Here is a 26,945-nt window from a genome sequence, read left to right as displayed (position 1 = left end):
ACTGAGGTACGGCTCCATGTGACATTATTTGCTTGCCTTTCTCCCAAGTTGCTGCACCTAACCACCAAGGAGTGATAATCTTATCTCACCAACTCCAGCCCATCATCTTCTGTCAGTAAGGTTTGATTCTCGGTAGCCTTCAATGTACATGTTCATGTATTGCCAAATCCTACTTTATACATCCCTATATCTTATCTTATCTTATCCCTAAGATAAGATCACAGAAAAAATCTATAGCTAACTGAATATGGCTCAGAAGGACCAGTTTTACACATTGAGACCAAATGGGAAAGAATTCGTATGTTTTAGCTGAAGAGTATTTTAAAAGAATCATGTGTGAGTCCTCCCAGTTTAGCATCTCCTTTTTAATGACTTCAGAATTGAAATGAAATTAAAGCTTTCTTTTGTGACTTAAAGACATATATTTTATGTAAACCAGGAATATTTGGGATCTCTTAATTAGTGTCAGTGTCCATGCAAGCCCACAAGGAAATAGAGCATGGTCCCTGTTTTATGAAGTCGAACCTTACATCCAGAAGGCACCTGTGGAATCATAGACTGGGTGTCTCTGATCCTTTAGTGTTGGAATTGGGGTTGGTGGCAGTGACAGTCATGCTGGGAGAAGCTCTGAGACCCTCTTCAGTCAGAAGAGCAAGGCTTTCATCTGTCGTTCTCATTGGCTTCTGAGGAAGTGTTCCTTTAAACATAGGTTGAAGCTGCTCTTTTAAAAATTGTGTGTCTATTTTAAATCCTTCATTTGTAGCTAGGAATTCAGGAAGGAGGTGGAATTCAGTGAGGTTAGTGGTTTGGCCAAGATCACACATTTTGGCAATGGCAGAGTAAGGACTGAAATCCAACTTTGCTCTCTCTGCAGTGCTCTCTGACTCGATGTTTGTGTCAGCTGGAGCAATATCCTAATGACTCAATTATGTCCTTTTCCTTCCCACTTCCTGGCTCTGAGAAATTTATTTACCCAAGTTAATTAGAGAATCAGAGGGAGGTTTCTGCGTCAGGAAAGGAGTGTGCTTGCCACTGTTACACGTGTTCCCCAGGATCCCAGCTTAGCTGATATTAATGATCATGAATTCATGAAGTATCTTCTTTCCAACTCATTTTATGGCCATCTGACTAATTTGGTTCATAATTTTAATTATGCAGTTGTAAAGTTTTTATTCTCCTATTGTCTGTTATACTTTTTTACCCATTAGAGATGCCTAAATTTGGCTCTAATATTGTTTTGTTTTCTTTCCCTGTACTCTTTTCTGTTTTCTCATTCCTGTTGTTTGGTGCCAGCATATCTGAAGTCTGGTCAGAGGGACAAGGAGACGTGGTAGAGAGAAGTCAGGAAGCAAGTCTGGAAAATGACCTGACGGTCCTTGTTGACTTGAAAGAGAAAAAGGGGAGGAGGGCTCACACTTACCAGAGAATGAAACAGGACAAATGATAGGATGAAACCTGAGAGGGTGATTCTGTTGGCCAAGGGTTGAGAGGCACATGAGGAGGGATGCAGCCAGGGACATGATGGAAAGAGGTCAGGCCTAGGCCACTTTCTTGGGTATTCTGCTCCCACATTCCAGAGAACAAAGAAAAGTGGAGAAGGACAGGAGGGAGACATGAACTCTTAACCATGCTGTTTTTGAAACTTGGGACCAGTTAGAATTGCATACATTACACAAGCAATGTAATAATAGATTTTAGAAAGTAATGGGGCCTTTGAGATCTTCTTGCCCAATAGTTTTATTTTGCAAATGAGGAAACTAAAGGCTAAGAAAAGTCAAAGCAAGCCCCTTGGCTCAGTTCTCAGTGGAGCTGTGGGATATCAGTCCTATATTTTTCATCCATATTTACGCGGTTGCAAGAGAGAGAAAAGCCCAAGGCAAGGAGCTAGGTTTTATTCTACATGTGTTTGGAAGTCATGGAAAGGAAATGATATGCTCAGATACACATTTAAGAAGATAACTCCTGCTGTGTGGAGAAGGAATTGGAATAGGATAAGAGTACGAATCAAGAGAGCAGTTAGGAGGCTGTTTCAGCATTCCAAGAACTAAATGATTGTGACTGGGAGAGGGAAAATGAGGAGAAGCAGAAGTATTTTGAAGTTAAAATGTAGAAGACTTGGGGCGCCTGAGTGGCTCAGTTAGCTAAGTGTCTGCCTTCGGCTCAAGTCATGGGATCAAACCCTTCATTGGCTTCCTGTTCAGCAGGGAGCCTGCCTGCTTTCCTTTCTCTCTCTCTCTCTCTCTCTCTCTCTCTCTCTCTCTCTGTCTCCCCCTCTGCCCCTCCTCCTCTGTTTATTCTCTTGCTCTCAAATAGATAGATAGATAAATAAATAAATATTTAAAAAATGTTGAAGACTTGATGGATTGGAGGTAGTAGGTAAAATATAGGAGGACTCAACATTTTATGTCTTGACCAACTGGGTAGACATGGAGAAATGGGAAGGAAATATCTTTTGATTGGAGATTAGGAGAATTTCTCTGATTCACCTTTCTATCAACTGTTAAAACTGCCTGTCTAGATCCGTGGATCATGACATGTCCAAGTTCTGCTGAATACCATTGGGCAGCTTTTTTGTCATCAGAATCCTTAATTACCATGATAAAGTCTTATCAGTCATCTGCTTTGGAAGGACAAGCTAAAGAGATAAGGAAGGGAAATATTCTTTCCATTTTTGTTTGCTTTTTTATCCATATAGTAATGGAATTAGAAACCCTTAGCATTCCTGTTAACCCAATACAAGATCCTTGAGTTGCGTCTACTGGAAGAGAAAGGGAGGATGTGCCTGAAAAGACATGAGAAGCTAGGGCATCCCTGTCCAGCCTGCTGTTGCCGTTAATTACTCATTTTACAAACAGGTTTTGAAATCCTTGTATATGTCAGGTCCTTTTTTTAAGGTGCTGGGACTATAGAAGGGAAGAAAACAAAGCCCTTCCTTACAGAAGTCACATTCCAGAACACTACTTATGTCAGTGCCTGCTTCCACATATTAAAACGGTTTGTTGCCTATTTCAGCAGTGTATAATCCAACCCCCTGCTTAAATCAAACAGAGCTATACTTGCTGTCTCCCAAACCATGTGCATTCTCACCTCGCACTTGCTTCTCTCTGTTTCTCTGACATCAGCCAATCTGACCTGCTAAGGACTGATATTTAGTACCATATAGGTGTGTTGTCCAGCACCCAGTTCTAACTAGTTGATGCCTGTGCTAACCCAGTTGTTCAGACTATCACTACTATCCCTCACCCACCTTTCCATCCTGCTCAGTCTCCCTTCAACACTTTTCTTAGGTCGTTTTCTCAACCTTCAGCCTTCAGGGATCCCATCTTCATTTGAACTCATGGCACTCATGGGTTTATATCACTTATTTACAGAGCTCATAGACTTTCTTTTTTTTAAATTTAAATCATCTTTAAACCCAGCATGGGGCTTAAACTCACAATCCCAAGATCAAGAGTTGGACGCTCTATTGATTAAGCCAGCCAGGTACCTTAGCTCGTAAACTTCCTTTGACATCTGGTATATAGTTGTTTGTATTTTATTTAAAATTTTGACTTATGTATTTGCCTTTTCTTCCAAAATAGATGGCTTACAACCCTTGTACAACCCAGATATTAGATTTATACTTATTAATTGATCATGTATCAGGAGGGACTCAGCATTTCTTAACTATCTCCTTGGGATGAAAATGGAGAGGGGCCCTATCTACTGATAGTCCTGTCAGTGTGCTGCTTATCTTTAGGCAAGTCCATCCTCCAGGGCCTCTTCCACCCCCACCTCCTATCTCAGCATCCCTTATCACTCGAGTTTGCGGGGGCATTATCATGCCAGCACCCCTTAGGATGCTTGGCTAGTTTTGTGCATTAAAAGGGCTGTGGGATGTCTTGCTTGCCAGCCAATTTAATGCAGGCTGACACTCCTGGCACACTGAATTAAGGTGGAGGAGCCAAAAGCCCCAGAGAAGAGTCCATTTCTATGGAGATTAAAACAAGAAAATGACAGAGCACAAAACACCTTTATTTTCTTCTTATATTTAAATGGAATGACAGTAATTAAGCCAGACTAGAAGATGAGTTCTGATTATTAATTGCTAAGGGAGAGGTGCAGTATTTTAATTTGTCCCAGTTCCTTTGTAGAACTAGGGAGATGAGGTACATGGTCTGTGCTCTTGCCCATGGTATAATGCTGACAATTTGAGAATTAATCATTTTTGGATGTTCCAGATTTGTTATTTTGAAACCGTAACTATAATATTTTTCCCCCTCTGGTTAGAAACTGAGGAAAAGTGTTGTAGCCTTCATCTAATAGCTTGTGGCTATAGAGTCATGACTTCCATAGGCCCATGGTGGCTTGTGGATTATCTCAAATAAGCCCCAAATTATTTAACAGGTCTTGAATGCTTCACCACAGTTTGATGCTCTAGTCAGCTAACTGAAATTATACGTAGACTTTTAGAACAAGAGGCTCCATGAGGCTCTGTAAAGCATTTAATATTGCTATTTCTAATTATAAAGCAATGTGAGCACACAGTAGTATGCACCGGTGTAACTGACTCCCTGGCTGTAGAGGCAACATTTGATGCATTTTGGATAATCCTTTGGAAGTAATGATAATTTCAAATGTAGGAATAAGGGCTCAGCTCAATAAACACATTAATCAGCCCTTTATTGAGTACCTCCAGAATGTGATGCACTGAGCTGGGAACCCTGAAAGTCAAGGCAAAAGGCAGGAGTTTGCTCTTCCAGCTGAACATTTGAATCTTTGGGGAAGGCTAAAAAATGCAGATGCCTCCATCCCACTCTAGACTGATATATTTTTAATCCCTTCCCACCAGGCAATTCTAATAGACAGTCAGGTTTGAGGAGCCCCTGGTATGAAGTATAGTTTGGTTTTCAGGGCACTTGAAGTTTAATTGGGAATATAGGACTTCTGTTGATATCTATCACTCTGTTTTTTAGCTCCTCACACAGAAGTATATGATAAGTTTCAAGTGAGAAGCATGGACAACATAACTACTGTGTTTACAAGAACAGATCCCTAGAGGCCGGGGTGATCATGAAGGAGGTAGGATTTGAACCTATGCTGTAAGGATGGGTAGGACATATATTAAAAAAAAGTTTGAAAACAGAGCAGTCTGAGTAGGAGGCTAGCATCAACCTAAACTCAAGTGTGTAAGTTCAAGGCAAGGATGTGTAAGGTATGTGCCCAGTATTAACTGGATATTATTTGGAAAATAGTAAGAAATCAGAGGGACCTGCCTAGGGAGTTGCACACAAATATGTGGATTTGAGTTCTGTATATGACACTAAATAACATCTTACATTGACAAGTTGTTTCACATCTCTGAGTTCTGGTTTCCACATTTGCCAAATAGTTCCTGTCAGGTTGTTCAGAACCAGTAATGTAATATGTATATAAACACTTGGTAAACTACAGAGCCCCATTCAGTGGTGGCTGTTGTTATTAGTCTCTTTTGGAGAGGCAGGCATTAAAGATTTTAGAGGAGAAGAGAGATGTATAAAAAGTGTTAATAATTCATCCAATTTTTTTTTCTGAGTGAGTGAAAAAGCTAAAAATAAATATTTATCATGAATACATTATTTAATGTAATTGTGTTTAGGGACTTGGAGCCCAACTTTCAAAAAAGAAGATCACCCTAACTTCCCATCTTGATTGCTGCAGAGGCTATGTCTGATAAAGCAGAATGTGAGTATCACACTTCCGTGATGACTCAGTGCATAATGCGTGATAATCCAACAGCTTTGAGGAAACTTTTAATTATTAATCCTAGGAACACTACTGTTATTGGTGTACCTTGTAAGAATTCATCTCATTCCTTTTATTTAAATATAACCAACTTTTGAGATATCTATAGCAACTTTTAATTTAGTGTCCTGTCCAATATGGTATCTACTAGCCACATATGGCTATTCAGTGCTTGGAGTGTTACCAGTGAAACTAAAGAACCATTTAATTTTAATTCATTTTAATTTCAATACAAAACTGATAATTCAGTTATTGGAAAACTTTTTTTTTTTTTTTTTTTTTTTTTTTTTTTTTTTTTTTTTTTTTTTTTTTTTAGTTATTGGAAAACTTTTAACCATATTTGGAGCAACTTGAGTATGTGAATATATTTTTGCAAGTGGATAGTATAGAAAATCTAAATACAGATTGAGTATTTTTGATTAAAGGCCAGCATCTGAATTGAGAGGTGTATAAATGCAAAATACACACAAGATTTTGAAAATTATCTCATTAATTTTTAATATTGGTTAATGTTGAAATGATAATATTTGGATATAGTTTAAATAAAATCTATAGCAATTGGTTATTATGTGTTATTAAAATTAACTTCATCTCTTTTCACTTTTAAAAAATATGACTACTAGAAAATTTTAAATTACGTATGTGGCTCACATTGTATTTCTTACAGAGCTGATCTAGACTTGGGAACCCTTCAGGTAATCTTGAATTTAGGCTTTGATAGCCTGATTGAGAAACATAGAGTGCTGCATAGAGGGTTGGGATTTCTGGTTAAACAACTTTCCTTTGGCTCTTGTGACCCCAGGAAGTATATGGTACAGTCCAGCAGGCGTCTATTCTAGGCTCCACGTGGATTACTGTAACTCTCGATTTGGATAACACAGCACATTTTTAGATGGAAAGGGCAGAAAGGGAAGAAGATCCATAAAGTGGAGGAGGAATGTTCTCTAGTTCCATTTTGCCTTTGGGTCATGCCCACAATTACGTAAATTATATTTGAAGACTTGATATTGAGAGCTGAGAATTCCTCTGTGTCTCCTTAGCAACCAAATCCCACTTTGAGGAAGATTAACATAGAGAGAGTTTTTTTTTTTTTTTTTTTTTTTTTTTTTTGAGGGGAGCTGCACTGTAAAATCTCCCTGAGGTAGGCAGGAAACCTATTAATCACTTACTGTTACAAAGGCAATAAACGACTTTTCTAAAGAAGGAATAAAGAAAGTGGGGAAGTGAGGAAAACTGGAAGAGACAGCTCAACAGAATGCTGTTACCTTGGAACTAAAGAGTTGGATCTTAATGAAGAATGTGTTGTGGAATGATCAGATGGTTGAATATAGGTTTTAGGAGATGAAGGCCATATGCCACTTGGAATTTGGGTTTCACTTGGTTTTTGAACTTTTTGAAAAGAAATTAGACAAATTATATTTTTCTCACTTATATGTAATGAAATTGAGTATAAACTATTTTAGTTGAGATTTCTCTTCAAGGGCTTCACTTCACTTCCTAGTTTCCACAACTCTTTGCCCTGGAAAGAATTAAACCACCTTCCAGCTTCCCTCTTCTGCACCTCATCCCCAAGCTTCTCCCCTCTCCTAACCTAACCCTGCCCTTCCTCTGAACCTACTTTTAGAAGGAGATCTTTCGGCACAGACAGTAATATTCAATCCTTTGTTAATTTGCTTTTTAATGATTTGCTGTGTGTTTGTTATTTTTAGCCAAGGAGTATTTCCTTTTTTTTTTTTTTAAGATTTTATTTATTAATTCATGAGAGACACAGAGAAAGAGAGAGAGAGAGAGAGAGAGAGGCAGAGACACAGGCAGAGGGAGAAGCAGGCTCCATGCAGGGAGCCTGATGTGGGACTCAATCCCGGGTCTCCAGGATCATGCCCTGGGCCGAAGACAGGCGCTAAACTGCTGAGCCACCCAGGGATTCCCTCCAAGGAGTATTTCCGACAAAATTTAGGAATATCTCAAATGTGTTAAACAGAACAAAACAGGTCTGAGCTATTCTGATTGAAAGAAGGAAGAGCCCTGAACGCACATGAAATTGATGAAGCACAGTTTTAAAACCACTACCTTAGTCTGGATTTGATTCAGTTTTATTTTCTTGGGATATTTCTGTTTTAAACCTTATGTCTAATAATACAATGCAAAGTCTTATATCTTTAAGGGGAAATTCATGCATTAGTGGGCTGGCAGTAGAGGGTTTTGGTGACTTACATTGGCCTCTGTCATAGCGTATGTATCATGCTGAATGCCACAGCATTTATTTACAATTGTTTTCCTGGCATTAGGCTCTAAGTACCTGGAAGGTGGGGGGACCTAATGCCCTATTTATTTCAGCACATTTAGCACCAAGTTCAGCACCTTTAGCATCTGGGACTTAGTAGGTGCTTAATGAACATATACTAAACTAAATCTCATGGAGTCTGAGGTATGGATTTTCTAACACCTGTGAAATCAAACACACAGGCACTTACTTTGACTGTATAGGCAAAGAAGGCCTTAGCAGTGTAGCCATACATTTTTGTTCAGGATAACTTCTTAGTAAATTTTTGTGAGGTCTCTGAAGAATGCAGCCTGTTTGTAGGAAGGATAGAAAGCCTCTTAGTAAGGCCAGTTATTTTTGTTAGGGTTATTAAAAATACATGTTTGTAAGTCCCAAGGTCTTTCTAGGGAAGAAAAAATTTGCTCAGTGATATAATCAAGAAATAGCCAATGGCTTATTCCTTGTTATAGCTTCCATAATTAGGTCTTCTTCTGGTGTCTTCACTTCAGAGATTTACTAGAACAATTACACAGAACCTCTAAAGGATTAAGAGAAATCTGAAGTTTTATGAACTACCAATCATAATACCATTAAACTGATGATATACGAAGAGTATTTTCTTAAAAATATAAAACAAATGTGAGAAAATATTTTAGGCTAGTGAAATTGTTTGGCATTAGAAATTCATTATCTTTCCCCATGGAAATGTTAATATTTGCACTCATGTTTTATGTAAGTAGTATAAGTATTTCAATCTCTTCATGAACTTTATCATAAAATAGTTGTTGTTGCTTTTAATGATTTTTTATTGCTTTGGGGGGTTTAGTCACTTGAAGAATCCAAAGTATAATGAAATTTTATTATTTGCAAATCTATTAATTAATTAGTTTTGGATAAAAAGAACTATAATAAGACCAGATTTATTCAAAACAATTTAGAAAGTTGAAATTTATCTTTGTGCTACTGAAGAAATGAAGATTGACTAATGAGATTAATTATATAAACATGGTTAGAGAAAAGTTTAGCTCAATGATAGTAATAATACAATAACTGCAGTAATAATTGCTCATATTTATTGAAAGCTTTTTATGTGCCAGGCGCTGTGCTAAGTGCTTTGTAACTAAGTCCAATTGAATCCTCACAACTCTGTGCAAGATATACTGTTATTATTATCCTCATCTTACAAATAAGAAAATGAAGGCTTAAGACAATAAAATAAGATTCATGAGGAAATTGTAATTCAAGACCAAAACAGTGTGACTCAGGAATGAGGGCTCTTAAAAGTCATTCTACATGCTATGGATACATATTTACAAATCAATAAAGCCTTAATTATAGATTTTTTAAGAGGAGCAGACCTTGACAACTTCTTAATAATTGAAGTTCCAGTGTGCACTCGAATATCTAAAAGCTGCATGCTTGTATACTTATCATGAACAAAGAAACAGAAACCTCAAAGATTAACTGGATGGATTTTTAACATCAAAGTTGTTTAATTTCTCCTAACTCTAGACTCTTTTGTTGAATATATATATATATATATATATATATTCAATTCAAATTATAAAAATAATGTACATTATCTTTGCCTTTTTTTTCTTTTCTGGGACAAACTGGCACCAGCCATTTGCCTTTCCTAAGGCACTGAGATATGAATTTTCTTGTGCAACCTTGAGAATTTAACTTTTTGGTTCAAAGGCTAATTTTTAGTTACAGGAGAAAATCAGAACAGCTGCCTCAGCATCTTAAATGCCAGTGAAGCTTGGGTTTAAATGCCAACTTGGAGTCAGTGTGTCAACATGCCTTCAGTTGGAGCCATTTTAGGATCTGTAAGAAATTGCTCTCTTCTGGTGGTGGCTGCCTTTCTCTGCCCCTTGAAGAACAATCCCAGGCCTTGTCCTATTCAAGCACTTCATAGCTTGACTGTATAGGTTCACTGTGGTAGTCCCTAGAGGAGTCAGAAACTTTCTGGTTCCAAGAGGGCCATTATGATTGTCAGAGTGTATACCAGCTCCTGCAGTTCACAAATGACAGGTGGCTCTTGGTGATGGGGAAAATCAGACACACTGGTCATCCAAGAGCCCAGATAGAAGTAAAATGCTGTCTTGGGAATTTAATTCCTCTAAGGCCAGTTAAAGAAGGGAAAATCAGAACAACTTTTTCAGCCCACTAAATTATAGTGAGGGCTCAGGATTGGCAGTTTGAACTGTTTGGGCTGCTGTAACAAAATGTCATAATCTTAGTGGCTTATAAGCAAAAGAAATCTATTTCTCACAGGTCTGGAGACTGAGAAGTGCAAGATAATTGTGCCAGTAGATTTGGTGTCTGGTGAGGCCTGATTCCTCACTGATGGATGTCTTCTCACTGTAGGTTCATAGGGTAGAAGGGACCGTCTAGCTCTCTGGAGGCTTCTTTAACAGGGCATGAGGGTGGAGCCCTTATGACCTAATCACTTTCCAAAAAACCCTCTTCCTAATACCATCATACCGGGCATTAGGTTTCAACATATGAATTTTGGGAGAATATGTATCTTCAGTCCATAGCAGAAAGTGGTGATGAAATGCAAGTATTTCACTAGAGTGACCAGGCAAATCTCAGAGGAGTTTCCAGTACTCACAAGGAGTAAGTACATGGCATTAGGAAAAGCAGCAGATATGTAAAAAAATGCAGGAAGCAGCTTGGGAGACCAGCTCCTGTGTGGGCTTCCAGCACGGCTGACTTTGGAAGGTATTCAGGCCCTCTTCGTGTCAGAGCTTTGCCTATAAATGAAGACTAGATCATTCAGAATGAAGACATGGTAGTTTTTATAAGGCTACATTTTCACCAAAAACCAATGACTTAATAATTTCATATATGAATAAGTTGTATTGTTTATCATGTGTATGACACACGGCAATACTGTAAGTATAAGTAATTCTAAGGGAAGTAGTCAGAAGAAGGGAATCAAAGAAGGAAAGATTGTCATGAGAGGAAGAAACAGTGGAGAGATTTTGGCATCACACCTCAGAGTACATTACTGCTTTTTGTCTGGGGAGTACATGGTCTGGTTAGAAGCCCCTCAAAGTAGATTTAGATTTTAGTTGAAATCTGATGAAAGAGACAGTTTTAATTCCTGAACTCCTGTCTCTTCCATGTGAGGACCGTGCATCATATGGCTCTGAGTCGTGACATTTATATGAACCATTTTATGATTGACGTGTGACTTTGTGCTCTGATCTATACAAGGAACATGTATACTTCTTGAAGCACGTGCATGAAATCTTGACAAGTATTTTTTTATTAGAGGGAAGAAAAAAAATCCACCAATCTATATCCTTAGAAATATGTAGATAGCTCTGAATGTGGGGAGAAACAGTGGCAAGTGTGGGCGGACAGGGAGATTTGGGTTTGTCAATGACTTACATACTTTCCATAGGTAAGAGTGGAAGGAAGGAAGAAGCTTGGGAGCAAGAAAAGGTGTTTTTTTCCAGAATGATTGCAGAGCAGTAATTCCAGTGCCCAGTGATGGAACATCTTAGTAGAGGCTTTTTCTCCTAATCCAGCATTTTAAGGGATGGTGGTGGTGGGGGGTTGGGGTCCAGTTATCTCTCCTTTTTTGCCAGGGTGTTCCCTAGGCTTCAGTCTTCAGGATGGCATAGCCCCAAAGTAACAGCTGCTTGTGACTCCCGAGTCTACATGGAGAAAAGCCAGTGGAAATTTTGTGAAGGAATGAAGAGAGAACTTGTCCCCAGTATTTTGTTATGAAAATTTCAAAGATACAGCAAGCTGGACAGAATTTTAAATTAACACCCACAGACCTACCACCCAGTTCTTACCATGAATATTTTACTGTATTTGACTTATTTCCTATGTATCCATCAATATGCGTATCATTAGTCAAAATTCATGTTTGTACTTTTCTTCTATTGATATAAAATGTATGACAACAAAATGCCAAAATCTTAGGTATATATTCACTGAGTAATAATAATTATATATGCCTGTGTGAACCACTGTGCATCAAAATATGGAACATTATCATTACTCCAGAAATTTCCTTCATGTCCCTTCTCACTCATCTATACCATCCCTGACCAGAAAAATCACATTTCTTTTCTATCTCCAATATATTAGCTGTGTTTGCACTAGAACTTCATATAAGTGGAAGCATAAAGCATTATGTTGATGTTTGTGTCTGTAAGGATGCTTTATAATAATTTTAAAATTCATCCATGTTGTGTATGTCAGTAGCTTGATTCTTTTTTATTGGTGAGTGGTATTTCATTTGTGAATATACCACAGTTAGTTTGCTCTTCTCTTGTTGATACACATCTTGGCTATTTCCAATTTAGAACTATTATGCATAAAGCTTCTATGAGCATTTCTGTACAACTCTTTTATAAATGTATGTTTCATTCTCTTTGATAATTACTAGGAGTGGGATTGCAAGATCACAGGATAGGTGTCTATTAATTTTTTAAGAAATTGCTATAATTTTTCCAAACCGATTATCTTGTTTTGCATTTCTACCAGTGACATGTGAGTGTTCCAATTGCTCCACACTGTCATCAATATTGGGTGTTATCAGTGTTTTAAATTTTAGCCATTCTGGTGGGTATGTGATGGTATCTGCTATGAGAATCTGAATGTTTGGGTGTCCCCTCCCAAATTGGAATGTTGAAATTCCAAACCCCAAAGGTGATGGTATTAGGAGGTAGGGCCTTTGGGAGATGAGTAGGTCATAAGACTGGAACCCTTATCAAAGGGATTAGTGCTCTTATAGGAGGGTCCCAGAGAGTCCCTAGTCTCTTCTACCATGTGAGGATACAACTAGATGCCTGGAACCTGAGACAGGGCCATCATCTGACCATGCTGGTGTCCGGATCCTGCACTTCTAGCCTCCAGAACTGTGAGAAATAAATGTCCGTTTCTAAGTCCCCAGCCTGTGGTGTTTTGTTATAGCAGCCCAAATGGACTAAGACAGTATCTCATTATGGTTTTGATTTCCATGAAGATGAATTTTTAACTTATTTTTATTTTTTTAAGATTTTATTTATTTATTTGAGAGTGAGAAAGAGAGCATGAGCAGGGATGAGGAGGAGCAGAGGGTGAGGGACAAGCAGACTCCCTGCTGGGCAGGGAGCCCAATGCATGACTTGATCCCAGGACCCTGAAATCATGACCTGAGCCGAAGGCAGACACCTCACTGACTGAGCTACCCAGACACCCAAGACAAAATTTTTAATTGCTTAAAATTTGAGAAGGTGAAAAGAAGAGAGAAAATCTTGGTCCTTAGAATATTAAAGGAGATAGAGTTATAGGAATGGGAGGCATACTGGCCAAACTGAAGAGCCAATTTGAATCAATAATTTGGTAATCTATTTAAATTTTACTGAATCCAGGTTAAGGAGAGGAAGCAAAGAACACTTATAAATGTCAGAATCAACTAATAATGAAATACTTGAGGAGAAAAACCTAGACAAGAGTAAATGAGAATGATGTAGTCTATGCTATAGAATTTTATATGTGGCTCTGGATAAAAAGAATAAGAATCATAAGAAAATATAAATGAGATAAGAATTAGTATAATGTTACCCACTTGAGTATTTTTTATTTCAAAGCTATTCCTACCTAAGGAACCTATTGAGTTTATTTTGCAGTTATAAGTTTAACAACCAGTTTTAAGGTAAATATTCATAAAGAAATAAATGTACAGCCATGTGAATTAGTCATCAGGTATATAAAACACACTTAGATTTGTTCATTTTTGTGCTCAAGTCATGTTATATCTTCTGTATAGTAACATTTTAAGAACTTTAAGAGGTAAATGGGATTTTGATTTTGTGTACTTTATTTCGTTCCCCTAGACTTTAATAAATAAGCATGATCTACATTAGCACTCTCACTGTTGCAGGCTGATGTGTCTTAAAGTAAAATATTACATTGAAGGAGCATAACATGAACTTCTTTTGCATCCATTAACATCTACTTGTAACACTTACCTTTTATAATGTCCTGCAAAATTCATCACTGCCCAAATTTTAATCTCATAGTTTTGCCATTTGTGATTAAGAAATTATACTAACTACATTAAAAAATAAAACATTTTGTGTTTATCTCTTAGGTCCTATATTAGAGATCACCAGACAAGATTTTTTTCAAGAAGCAAAAACTCTCATTGCCCAACATTATGAGAAAATAAATGAGGTTAATGCTTTGCATTTATTTAACTTATTTTTTAGGAAACTAATAACTATTTTTGTATATGACAATGATTGTTCCAAATGGTTGCATGAGCCCTAATAGATTGTGAATAGAAGAGAAAATGAAATCTTTACTAGCTATAAAAATGGATTTTAGATTGCATTTAAACATAAGATTTTATAGCTATACCTATTATTTAATTACATGCATATTTAATTTGTACATTTAATCCAATTTTAATGTTTTCTTTTGAAGAATTTTAACAGAAAAATTTGAATTACGTATCTCAAATAAATATCCCTCTTTAAACACTATTAGATAAAGCTAAACTAGAAAATATGCTGTGAGCTGTGTCTTTCCCATGTCCCCAGCGTGTTATGCTTCCTTGTATCTCCTTACATATCACTTTGCATTAGAGCCCTTCACTAGTCTGATCTGTCCCCCAGGGCAGTGACTCTCTTTTTGACTATTGTGTCTGCAGCAACAAGCTTTGTGGCTGGCTCAATAAATATTTGCTGAATGGCATAGATTTGGAAGGTGAGAAGGAATATAAGGGAATGGGTCAGCAAAGAGGAGAGTCAGCACAGGCTGAAATTTTAGAGGAAAGCATCTGCAGAGGAGATGGGAAATTTGGATGACCATCAGCTATTGTGACAAATGAGTCTTTGAGGAGACAAGTGAGGGAAAGGAATCTTAGGATGGCTTCCTGTGTGCCACACTATACTATCCCCTTTTGAACATTTTTTTTTAACTGAATTTTAGATAATGATTTTAAATATTTTTCAAAGCTGTGTAGGGGAGAGGGATTATAATTGTTACATATGTTTCATTTGAATGGTCTTCTATAATGAGACTGATAATAGGTGGTTTTAATTTTATAATCAACATTGTTAATACTTTAATTTTTTTCCTCTAACAGATTGAAAATAATTTTAAATTATATTGATTTCACTAGTAGGCACATGGGATGAAAACTTCAGTCTAAAGAGTTAGATAGATGTACTTTAGAACCTTGATTTTTTTAAAGAATTTTACTCTTCCATCTTTGATTGCTTGACAAAACATAGTACTAGCATATTAAAGCCTACTTATTGGTGTCTTAAGTTGGCAATAATTTGAATTTGTCTAACCTTTTTTTTTTTTGGAGGGGAGTGATAAGGGCAGGAAATTATAACTCTATCTATAGGTCAAAAGAATGACTAGAATAGAAAAATTATAATTGTTTGGATAATTACCTGTCAGAGACCTAGAACTGAGTTATTTTTCTATCGTTCAAGGTAGTCAAAATTAAGAAGGAATTAAGTGATTGAAAGGATCTGAAATACATATCTGATTATTGATATCTTTTTCTTGAGAACCTACTTCTGTATATGAGCTGTAATTTCTTACATTTAACAAAGAAGTTTGAGAGTTAGCATTTTATGAACAGTTGAAAATTCTTAAAAGATGCTTGAAAATTATTAAATTTTTCTATGCCTACCATTTGAAAACATCTCTTTTAAAATAGACTTTAAGCTGCATTTGAAAATATCACATGTAAGTAGAAAATTACTATTGAAGAAATTCCTTTTTTTTTTTTTTTGAAGTGGAATATAGCCCTCATTCTTGTTAAGGGCTTTTGAAGAACTATAAAGGATAACATCTGCTCTGTTTACCGCCATGTGCTTTATAGTAAATATCTTATATAGTAAGGTACTTTGTAAAATGCATTTATTGGATATAATTTTATTAACTTATTAATAAAATGTATTATATAATTTTATTATATGATTAATATTAAAATTAAATTTTATCAAATTTATTTCTGTTTTACTCACAGAATAAAGTTCAAGGTACTTCTATAAATGTTTTTAAAAATAAACATCAAAAACCAAAATCTGGCAAATTCATACCTTTGGTGATTAAAAAAAAGGAAACACCTGATATGGTTCAAGAACTTCGGACAGCACACAAAAATATTTGTTTTCCCAAACACCTGTTCAAAAGTGAGCATTTTAAGGAACCCTCACAGGGAACTTCTTTCAAGGAGCCATATATTTTTAGCGTAAAGGAAAAATTCAAGGACTCTATGGATATAATTGCAAAAGGTAAGTGTTTAGTGTAGCAAAGAAGTTCAACAAACCAACAGGCAAAACCTTTTGCTTCAGGTGTGCTTTTAATGGAATTTCCTTGTTGGAACCAAAGCTCACACTTTAAATCTTAGCAATGGAAGGTGAGGAGGTATGATTAAAAGAGTTACTAAGCTCTGGGGCCACCCGAAATTAAGACGAAAGTACACTAATGGGAAAGAGAAATTTATTGGGACAAAATTGGTTAGCCACATCTTCCAACAGAAAGATATTTCTTATAATATAAGAACCTCAGACTATGTAATTCACAGTTAATAAAACAGTTAGAGGTTTATGGATTTGAATTCTATTGTTGAGCAGGGTACATAGGGTAGGCAAACTCTGAGTCTGTTCCCCCAAAACCCCAGGGATTTTCCTTTAAGACAAATTACAGTGAAGGTTTATTTTCCATCAGGAACTTGGTTAAGATGGAACCTGGAAGTCTATTTACACAAAATGATACTGTTTTTCTGAGACTAGTGGCTGAAATGAATGCTTTTTAAGACACATTTCTGTTTAAGCCTTCATAACTTCATCTCCATTATTCCTCTTTTGTTATTTCTTGTTATGTTATTTTTTCATGGGAATCTTTTTTCATCCAATGAGTGCCTTCTCTGTGGTAGACACCACGTAGGAGCTGGAGAAACAAAGATGAAAAGGCTCATAGAGTAATGGTGGGGATGAATGCCTGGGAGACGGTGAGGGAGGGGTTTACAGAAGCATTTCTCAAAATGCAGTCTTCTGAACATTAGTTTTGAGGGAGTCACTTCAGCAAAAAGCATCTCTGGTTCATTAAGTTTTAAAAAGTGCATTTCCTGGTTGAGATACATATTGAGCATTAATATATTGAAAATTCTGTGATATGCTGCAGAAAAGAACTCTGCTGTTTTTAACCCGGCTATCAGCAATTCATTTGAGCAAAGATTTTCTAAAGAAAGAGATTGAAGTTTCTAGACTGGAAAACTGGGTAGATAGATAACATTTTGAGATCTGAAGTCAGAGGGATAAATGGATTTTAGGCAAGTGAAGAAGGGGATGGGAAAGACAATGAATTCAGTTTTAGATCAGCTAAGTAGATACATAGAGGGAGACAGTCATTAGGAAGTTGGAATTGGAGATCTGGCAGTTAAGAGAGAGAGAGGTGAAGATTGAAGATTGATGTTGGGGGGGTCACTGCCATGCCATAATTTTGGGGGTCATGCATTTGTTCAACCAGCATTTATTTATTATGTGAGATGTATGGAGACAAAAGATATGCTACTTGCCCTCAAGAAGTTCAAACTTGATATATGTAATTTGTATGTGGTTGGATGAAGAAGGATAAATAGACAATTACAAAATAGTGTGACCCATAATGTAATAAAAACAAGCTCTACTGCTTTGGAATCAATAGGAAGGATACCTAATTCAGATATAGTAATAGGGGGAGAGTTGGCCTCTCAGTGGTGCAGTGGTTGAGCTCTGCTTTTGCCTCAAGCCATGATCCTGGGGTCCTGGGATTGAGTTCAGGAGCCTGCTTCTCCCTCTGCCTTTGTCTGTGGGTTTTTAATGAATAAATGAATAAAATCTTAAAAAAATATAGTAATTAGGGATGGATTCTTCAGAGATTTAAAGACTCTGTACATCTTGAAGGATGAGTAAGTTTACTCAAGAAAGAAAGGTTCTATCTAGTTAGATGGTCTAATCTCTTAGGATAATGGCTATCTGAGAAAGTGATTGTGGTGTATCTGCGGGAGCTAAAATGATTTTATGTAACTGAAATGAGCATTGAAGAGTAATTAGAGATGAGACTAGATACCAGAGAACTTTGAATTTTAACCCCAAAACAATAAGACTCATCCAGATGTTTTAATGAAAAGTTGCAGTGATCTCATTGGCATTTTAGAACATTTCTGGTAGCAGAGATGAGGTGTGATGATTTTTTGGAGGCTCAGAGTCTACCAATGAGGGGACTAATTTATATGAGAAAGGATGACTTGAATTAAGGTAGCACCCCCTGGGGACAGAACTGAGGGCAGCATGGAAACAGATGTGTCATATTAAAGGGTTGGAGATGCATCTTATGTAATGGTAAAACTGCCACCAGCAACCAGTTGGAATTTAGACCATGTACCTACTAAGCTTTGTTGTTCTAGGTGGTGAAGTTGGGAAATAGCGTTTATTGAAGTATGTTAGTGGTTTTGGATGCCTTTGGGGAGTTATATAAAAAAGAGACAAACTAACAAAAGTATTGGCTGGTTTGCAAGCAGAAATGAAAGGGTGTAGAGCAATACCAGGTATCTGGGTGCTCGGTTTTGAGAAAATGCCTAAAATTTATCATTGCAGCAAGAATCAGATTAAGAGTATGTTCTTCCTAACCCAGCCCATTATCTTAGATCACCCCCAGGCACTTACCATTAAATTGAAAGACTAAGGGAAGGGGTAAAGAAGAGAAGATACAAAGAGATTGTAAAACTATGCTTAAAAAAAAAAAAAAGAACTTGGGATGTGGTTATTGTCATGAAGAATTAATTAGAAGAAAATAGATTAAAAAATCTACCAAACATTTTAGAGAATTTTTATTGCTGAAGAAACCATGAACCTTGATTTAACTGAATGTTCAAAAGTAAAATATGTGGCCTTATTTGGAGGTGACCCACAAAAGTTGTACAGTCCCCGAGGAGGATAATAGCAAGATGTGGCCAACAAGCCAGGAAAACACTTACCAGAGTGGATCCAGGGGCCCCCCAAAATGGATAAGGGAGTGTACTCCCAGAACAGAATCACTGTATACTCAAAGAACTGCCCCATCTCCAGGGTAGGGGGCTTCTCAGTGACTCCCCAGCAGATTTTATAACTTCTTTGGCATGGTGATTGCTGTGTGTCTTCTCTTTTTTGCTTTCACTAATGGAGTTTTTACTGAAGCTATCCTATACCTGCCCCTATTCCTGGATGTTGTATGTTTCTGAGGAAAGGTGGAAATATTTTTTTTTATGTTTGGTACACATTATTACCAGACCACAGTGAGCCACACCTGGACCTGGTGGAAAAGACTGCAAACAGCCAGAGATCCTGGACTCTTAGCTGGATGTAGTACTTTGCTTCAACTTTAGGTTATCTTTTTTGGGGAGAGGAAGAGTGTGATTTGTCAGGGAATAAGAATGGATAGATATTTGATGTCCAAAAGGGCAGTCTGTGACAGGGATTGGCTAGATGTTTATCAAACTTATTACTTTATCCTTTCTTCTTGGGCACTTGGCTAACATATATTTCTCATGTCCCTTACAATTAGGCAGAGCTATGTGACTGGAATCCAGCTCAGTGGATTATAGCTGGAAGTGATGCCCATCCAAAAAATGTCTTTTGTTCTCCTCCTAACATGGTTCCCTACATTTTCAAGTATAAGGACTCTCTTTCATTACTCTTAAAACAACTGCAATTTCACTGATGGGAAAATGGTAAAAGAGTTTTTAATAGACGTTGATTAAATAATTTCTGTTGAGATATTCAGTAAATATACAAACTCAGTATGGGAAATGCAAAAGTGAGAAAAATGCTGATGACTTGCTCCTTCATGGAACTTGTAGTCTATCTGTAGAAACAGATATCAATTAAATAATCACTTACGTGCAGTTGAGAGTATATGACAAATGAATGGGACCTGGACTGGGGGTCAGCAAAGTCTTTCTAGAGGAAATGACAATTGAGCTAAGCTATGAAAGATGAGGAGGAATTACTTGGTCAAGAAGTTAACTCCTCCTTGGAGTTCTAGGATTGGGATAACCATTTGTAATGGCCCAAAGGAAGGACTCACAGAAGTGATTTCAAAGAAGTACAAAAAGAACAAATGTGGCTGCAGTTCTGAGAAGGAGCAGGAGAGGGGTAAACTATAGCTATCTGAAAAACAGAACCTTGTAGTCAGTGCTGTGCTAGCAAATGTTTACTCACTAGCTATGGTGGGGAAGAGGGAGGAGGCCTGGTTTATAGGTTTTGCCTGTTTCCATGGTGTAAATACTGTGATGTAACCAATTCAAGCTATCAATGTTACGTCACTGATTACAGAAGTTGGGAAGAGGTGCTCATGGTCTGTTCTGAGAGTTGTGGCAAACACCTTTCATATCTCACTTGAAATCCTCTCAGACTCACTTCTTATTCCAGCTACCACTGTAGAGGCTGCTTCCTTCTCCAGGCTTTCCTGATGCCTTCCTAGCTTGGGACACTAATAGAAATGGGCTCAGCACTGACACATGAGCAATCAGAAAGGGAGGATAAGACTAACAGATAAATGTTTCTTCCTTTCTTTCCCTGGGCAGAAGGGTCTCAGTGACACTCTATAAAGCTTCTCTGATACTGATATCCGATCAGTATCCTGTAGTGATGACCAACTCAAAAAGGATTCTTAGATGAACTTTTTGTTTCTTGCTTTCTTTCTTCCTTAAAATACTCTTTTGTAAATATTTTGATGGTGAGTTGTCAATACTTGCTGAAAGACTGGGTGTGGAGTGTGAGAGAAAGGGAGAGTTGAGGAAGGATGATTCTCTGGCTTTAGACCTGATGAACTGGAAGGTAGAAATTGCCATTTTCTGTGACAGGGAGGAGAGAAACATGCAGTTTTCAATGGGCAAAGGCCTAGAGTTGAGATTTGAAAACATTATGTTTAATATGCCAATTATATATACAAATGAAAATGTCAAATAGGTAGTGTGTAATGTAAGTGTGGGCTCAAAGGAAAGAAAGGTTGGGGTCACTCAGGTATAGATCAATATTGTCTAATAGGAATATAATATGAACCACAAATGTGATTGAGAATTTTCTAGTGGCCACTTTAGAAGATAAAAAGAAACAGATAAGAGGCACCTGGCTGTCTCAGTCAAAAGAGCATGTGACTCTTGATCTTGGGGCTGTGAGTTCAAGCCCCACATTGGGTATGGAGATTACTTAAATAAAAAATTAGTGAACTTGGGCAGCCTGGGTGGCTCAGCGGTTTAGTGCTGCCTTCTGCCCAGGGACCCAGGATCAAGTCCCACATCGGGCTCCCTGCATGGAGCCTGCTTCTGTCTCTGCCTCTGTGTGTGTGTGTGTGTGTGTGTGTGTGTGTGTGTCTCATGAATAAATAAATAAAAATCTTTAAAAAAATACTGAGATTTAAAAAAATTAGTGAACTTAAAAAAAGAAATGGGAAAATTAATTTTAATAATAGATTTACTTAACCTAATATATAAAAAATAGCCAATATAAAAATTGTTAGTATTTTACATTTTTTTCATACTAAGTCCCTAAAATCCAGTGTATATTTTAGAAATTATACTAGCCACATTTCAAGTGCACAGTCCACAGTTGGCTAGTGGCTACTGTATTGAACAGTATAGATATCAATTTTATTTACAATTGTAAACTTAGATAAGATCATCTAAAAATAATGTAGATGAGATGAGAAAAAAATCCAAGGACTAAGTCTTGGAGGTTTCCAACATTTAGAGGGGAAGAAGAGGAGTACCCAGCAAAATAAGTGGAAATCAGCTACGGGGAAATCAGGAGTGTGTGAAATATGTTACTCATATTTTTTTGTTTAAATTTTTAAAGATTTATTTATTTAAGAGAGAGAGAGAGATAGAGTATGCCCTTGAAAGCATGTGAGCAGGGAGGGTGGAGGGGCAGAGGTAGAGGGAGAATCTCAACCAGACTTCCAGCTGAGCATGGAGCCCCATGAAACCATGATCCTGAGATCATGACCTGAGACCAAACCAAGAATCAGATGCTTAACCAACTGAGCCTCCCAGGTGCCCCATTTTACTCATATTTCAATCAAAAGGGTTGTTAGAACAAGAATAAAGAGAGAACATAGCTAGAATATCAGTTTATCTGATGAAAGATCTGGGGTTTTTAGGGTACAGTAAAGGGTTTGGGGAGCTGATTCAAGGAAGGAAAAAAATGAGAGTCTGTGGAGATTAAGGTCAACAGCAGAGAGAGTGAGAAGACTAGTTCTCAGGGTTTTTTATAGAAGGTGGGTCATTCATTCTAATGGTAGTCTCCTTTTGGGGGTTGTTTTCTTTACTGGTTTGTAATCAGGAGGCCCTGGATGTTGGAGGTAGGGGGTGTGAGAAAGGAGTGAAGATTTTCTCAAAAGCACAAGGAAGGACAGCAGTTCTTCTGAAAATCCTATTATAGGCTTTGTTGAAGTCAGAGACATTTTAGTGGGAGCCTTTGCATGTGTCCCACCAGACAGCTGTGAAGTGCTGATCTTCGAGTTTATATTTGAATTAAAATTGGAATTCATTTCTCAAAGTTCTTATCTCAAAAAGCATATATTAAGTCTGTAACTTGGACCTATTTTTTCAACATATTCCCAGTATTCACTTCAGTGTGAATGGAAGCATGATCTGCGATATCAGGGGTATTAATTCCAGAACTTGATTAAAGTTTCTGAGATTAGAAAGAGAAGTGAGTCCTGTGTGTATGATATATGTACCTTTAGCTCATGCTGTGCTGACAAATCAGCTACATTATCTGCTATAAGCTAAACATCTATATGAGAATAGGCCAAACATTCCTCGAATTTGATCCAAGGATATCAACTTCAAAAATACACTCTAACAATTATAATATCAAATATCTTTAGTAAATATTCTTTGTGCTTACATATAATACATGTCCGTATTTTTCTTAATAGAGCAAAATCAGAGAAAATACGAAATGATTTCCTCTTTGAATATATGGACATCTACAGTACTGCTTAACCAGTTTCTATTGTCAGGCTAGACAATTTATGGATCTTGATAATTAGAAATCAAACATAAAAATCTGTTTTTGTAATACATATTAAGTATTAGATTATAGTTACTACATAGTATATAGTATTCATGTATTATGTATTCCCTTGGGAACAAAAAATACTTCAGTTTAATTTTGAGTCATTTAAATTTGGAAATAGATTTTAATTAAACTCAATGAGATATCCTGATATTCATGTCAAGCAAATATACTTAGGGTCAATATTGCATTATTCCTTAACCAGTTTAGAAAGGAATAGACGTGTGTGTTTGTGTTTCCATGTGTATATGTATTCTTTCGTCTCCAAACACAAATCTTCCTTTAAATATAAAACGAAGGCATAATGAGTTTTAATAATGCTTTGAAATGACTATGTGGCTACAAAGCACTGGAGAAATCTATCAGGAAAAATGACTTCGGGCTATGTTTATTTATTTATTTTTGCCCAGTGATGAAAACTCACCAGTTTTTAATCAACAATATATATAAAATCTTTCATCTCCTATTTTAATAATTTTAAGTATATATTTGATATTAACAAACATATTAAAATTGTTGTTTACTCATTCCCACAAAATTATTTGGAAGACCAAGTTCCATAACAATTTATATGAGACATGGAAACTAAGATTTTTTTTAATGTGGTGGAAAACTATATTGAATTTGATTTTACAAAATAATTTGAGCTTTAAAGCTTTGGAATTTGAAGCATACTAATCTTCTTCCATGTATAAAAACAGACTCTACTTGAGGAATTTCTAAATGAGGGAATAAATTTGGGATAATCACAGAATTTTGCAGCTGCTTCTCTTAATTTCTTTCTGGTTTAGATTGCTATTTCTTCCCATTTCTTGTCAGTAATTTTCTTTTGCCCACCTATGCTCCTGAAAAAAGAACTTAAACAGAATTAAGATTAGCAAGCTATTTTTCTGAATGACAATTGTCTTGAAAACAGTTCTTTCTTCCTTGCACTTTTTCTTTTTTCATACCGACCTGGTAAGTTCTGAAATAGGAAGATGCAGGGTGGGGACCCTAAAAGAGGAGACTCATTTCTTCTGTAGTAACATGGTTTACCACATTGAAGTAATCATAAAGTTCATTAACTTTTAATAAAGTAATAGTATCTTAAATATAAAAATTATTAAACAGTATAAAGGATTTAGATATAATTAAAAGGCATTGTTTTTACCATCTGTGTTCTGTTATTTTGGACTTCTGGCCTCCAAAACTGTGACAGGATAAATTTCCATTGTTTTAAGCCACCAAGCTTTCGGTAATTTGTTACAATGGTCATGTGAAACTAACATAATGTCCTTCCAAAAGTAAGTTTCAATTCCAGACATCCTTAAAAAATTTTTTTCTTGGGGTACTTGGGTGGTTCAGTTGATTAAGCATTTTACACAGGTCAGGTCATGATCCCTACACTGAGCCCTGCTGAGCAGGAAGCCTGCCTCTCTCTCCCTCTGCCCTTCTCCCACTCATGCTCTCTCTCTCTCTCTGTCTCTCATAAATAAATAAATAAATAAATAAATAAATAAATTAATTAATTAATTAATTTTTCTTTGTTATAGTGAGTGCAGAAATGTGATCAATAGGCCAATTGTTTCAACTTTCATTTCCTCATATGTTTATTCAGAAGTTTTTTTTAAGATTCTCTTTAAAAATCAGGTAATCAGATAACGAGTACCAATGGTCCCTACCCTTATGAAGCTTTCAGTTTAGCACTAATTACTTTCCCTTTCTCTTTCTCTTAAAAAATATAGATATTGCAGAGTTTTCTTGCGAGGAGGGTGGAGGTGAGAGGCCAGGGTTAAGAGTAATACTGCCTTTTCTCTACTGAATTTAGAACCGATTGAGTTGAGAAATAAGACACAGGAATTGGACAAATGGAGATTAAAATGTTCATTTTGTTACAGAGAAAGCTGATGAGAGAAGATGGCTCTGGATAAATAGCTCTGTGGCTTGTTAATCCTCTTCCAGAATTAGACTCACCATCCTAGCCATAGGCAGACCTTGCCAGCAGCAATCCTTCCTCTCCTGCTTTCTGCACAAAGCTGCACCTGCCTTCTAACTAAACCTTAAAGTGTAGAGGAGATTGTATTTGCTCTTCCATGCCAGCAGACTGGAGAACTCTGAAAGGGCAAAACCCAGCTTGGCTCTTCTAGTCAGAGTGAGGAAGGGGGCAGGGTGAGGCAGGCTTTGTCCTCTCCCAAACCCAAGCCATGAACCTTTCTGTCTAGCCATATCCTTGTCGCTCTGGTATTTCTGAACCAAGGGAAAAAATAAATATATGTGTGCTCCCCCTGGTGATATAGATCCATATCATCAGAGGCCACCATGTTACTAAACACTTGCCGGATTTGCCTGTAGTCTGAGGCTTACATAGCTTTTGGAGAGTTTGGAAATGAAACAGCCAGAAGCTGTGTATTAGGATAATTAAATCTTGTACTGAGTGGCATGTAATTTTCTCCTAGCACAGTTGGACACTTTGGGACATTTAAAAAAAAATAAGTCATGAAACACTTCCCCTCAGTGATTTATATGTAGCCAAGGGACCAATTATTATTTCTGTCCTACTGTGTGGAAGTTGGTCAGCTCCAACCACTAACATGTTTCAGGCACAGATCTGATCACTTGCTAATTAATAAATCAAGTAAAGCTAATTTTGAACATTTGAGGCTGAACTTTTTAAGTTAAGATCTTGGTTGTCTTTCTGAGGCAACACCTTTCTGAGATTGATAAATGTTTGTATAAAAGAAACAAGCAGAGGCTTACTTAATTGACTTTTTACTAATTTTGAAATGGAGGTTTTTTTTTCCAACGACTTCCACATAAACTAAAGAATGCTGTTAAGACAGTAACCCACTTTAAGTAAGACAGAATTTTGTCATTTTGAGACTACATTATTAACATGCTCCCCTAACTTGTCTCCCTGCCTCTGTTCTAAACCTGTCTCAATCTTTAAACAAACTTATGGTAGAGAGATTTTTGTAAACACAGATCCTATATTCTCTTTTTTCTAAAGTCCTTCAATGTTTCCCAGAGCCTACAAGATAACAGGTAAAATTATATATTTTATGCATCCCAATCATTAATTTTTTTTTTAAGTACGATCCACACCCAGTGTGCGGCTTGAACTCATGACCCTGAGATAAGACCTGAGTTGAGATCAAGAGTCAGATGCTTAACTGACTGAGCTACCCTGGTGTCTCCCCACATATAAATATTTTCTAAATGTTTGATCAATCACAATAGAAGAAAGAGTGAATTATCTTTATATTCTTATTATGGAATCTATGAAATTTTTGTTGTATGAAGATGTAATCAAAGGGTACAGAGCCAAAAAGAGGCAAAAGTATTACAGAGGTATCTCTGGTAGTTAATTAACAAAAATACTGTTATTTGTCTGGAGTTTGTAATGTTGTGATTACTTGTCAGTTTTTAAGAATTTGTTATTTATGGTGACAACCTTCTCTAATTCTAAATATTCACATTCACACCTCATTTTGTATTTATGCTTTTACAGATACTTTCTTTTGTATGTCCCTACAAGTTTTATGAGTTTCAGTCCCCAAAGTATCCTTTATCTCCACTAACTTTCAGTGAACCAAAGTTAAGTAGGAAAATCAGAAGCTACTGTCATAAACTAGAAATAGTGAAACGGTGACTTGGTTAGGATGATGGCAAGTGTTTAGGTTTTAGGTATGGTTTGAAGGTAAAACCTTCAACAGGATTTGCTAATGAGTTGGTTACTGGATGTTATTGGAGAGAGAGAGAAGAGTCAAAGATGACCAGTGCATCAGCAAATGCTGTTGAAGGTTCTACTTCAAACCAATCTGAAACCTAAAGGTTTTTGCCCCCAAGTTACTGAGAATAGA

The 26,945-nt window shown here is 36.7% G+C and overlaps 1 protein-coding gene across 7 annotated transcripts in view; it reads left to right on the top strand.

Moving 5' to 3' along the window:
* IQCM (IQ motif containing M) overlaps positions 1–26,945 on the top strand; it is a 429,271-nt gene that overhangs the window by 56,917 nt on the left and 345,409 nt on the right. For 6 of the 7 annotated variants that reach the window (XM_025439271.3, XM_025439272.3, XM_025439269.3 and 3 more), the window contains 4 exons: positions 4,956–5,061; positions 5,618–5,703; positions 14,130–14,212; positions 16,029–16,296. In XM_025439271.3, the coding sequence (XP_025295056.3) occupies positions 5,685–5,703; positions 14,130–14,212; positions 16,029–16,296 (370 nt within the window). In that variant the 5' untranslated portion in view covers positions 4,956–5,061; positions 5,618–5,684. Of the gene's footprint in view, positions 1–4,955; positions 5,062–5,617; positions 5,704–14,129; positions 14,213–16,028; positions 16,297–26,945 lie in introns of those variants that run through there. The other variant, XM_025439273.3, reaches the window with a different exon arrangement.

This window comes from Canis lupus, chromosome 15 (assembly GCF_003254725.2).
Source record: "Canis lupus dingo isolate Sandy chromosome 15, ASM325472v2, whole genome shotgun sequence".
In the NCBI taxonomy this organism is placed as follows: domain Eukaryota; kingdom Metazoa; phylum Chordata; class Mammalia; order Carnivora; family Canidae; genus Canis; species Canis lupus.
The sequence above is the reverse complement of the archived record's forward strand: the minus strand, read 5'-3'. Positions and strand labels throughout refer to the sequence as shown.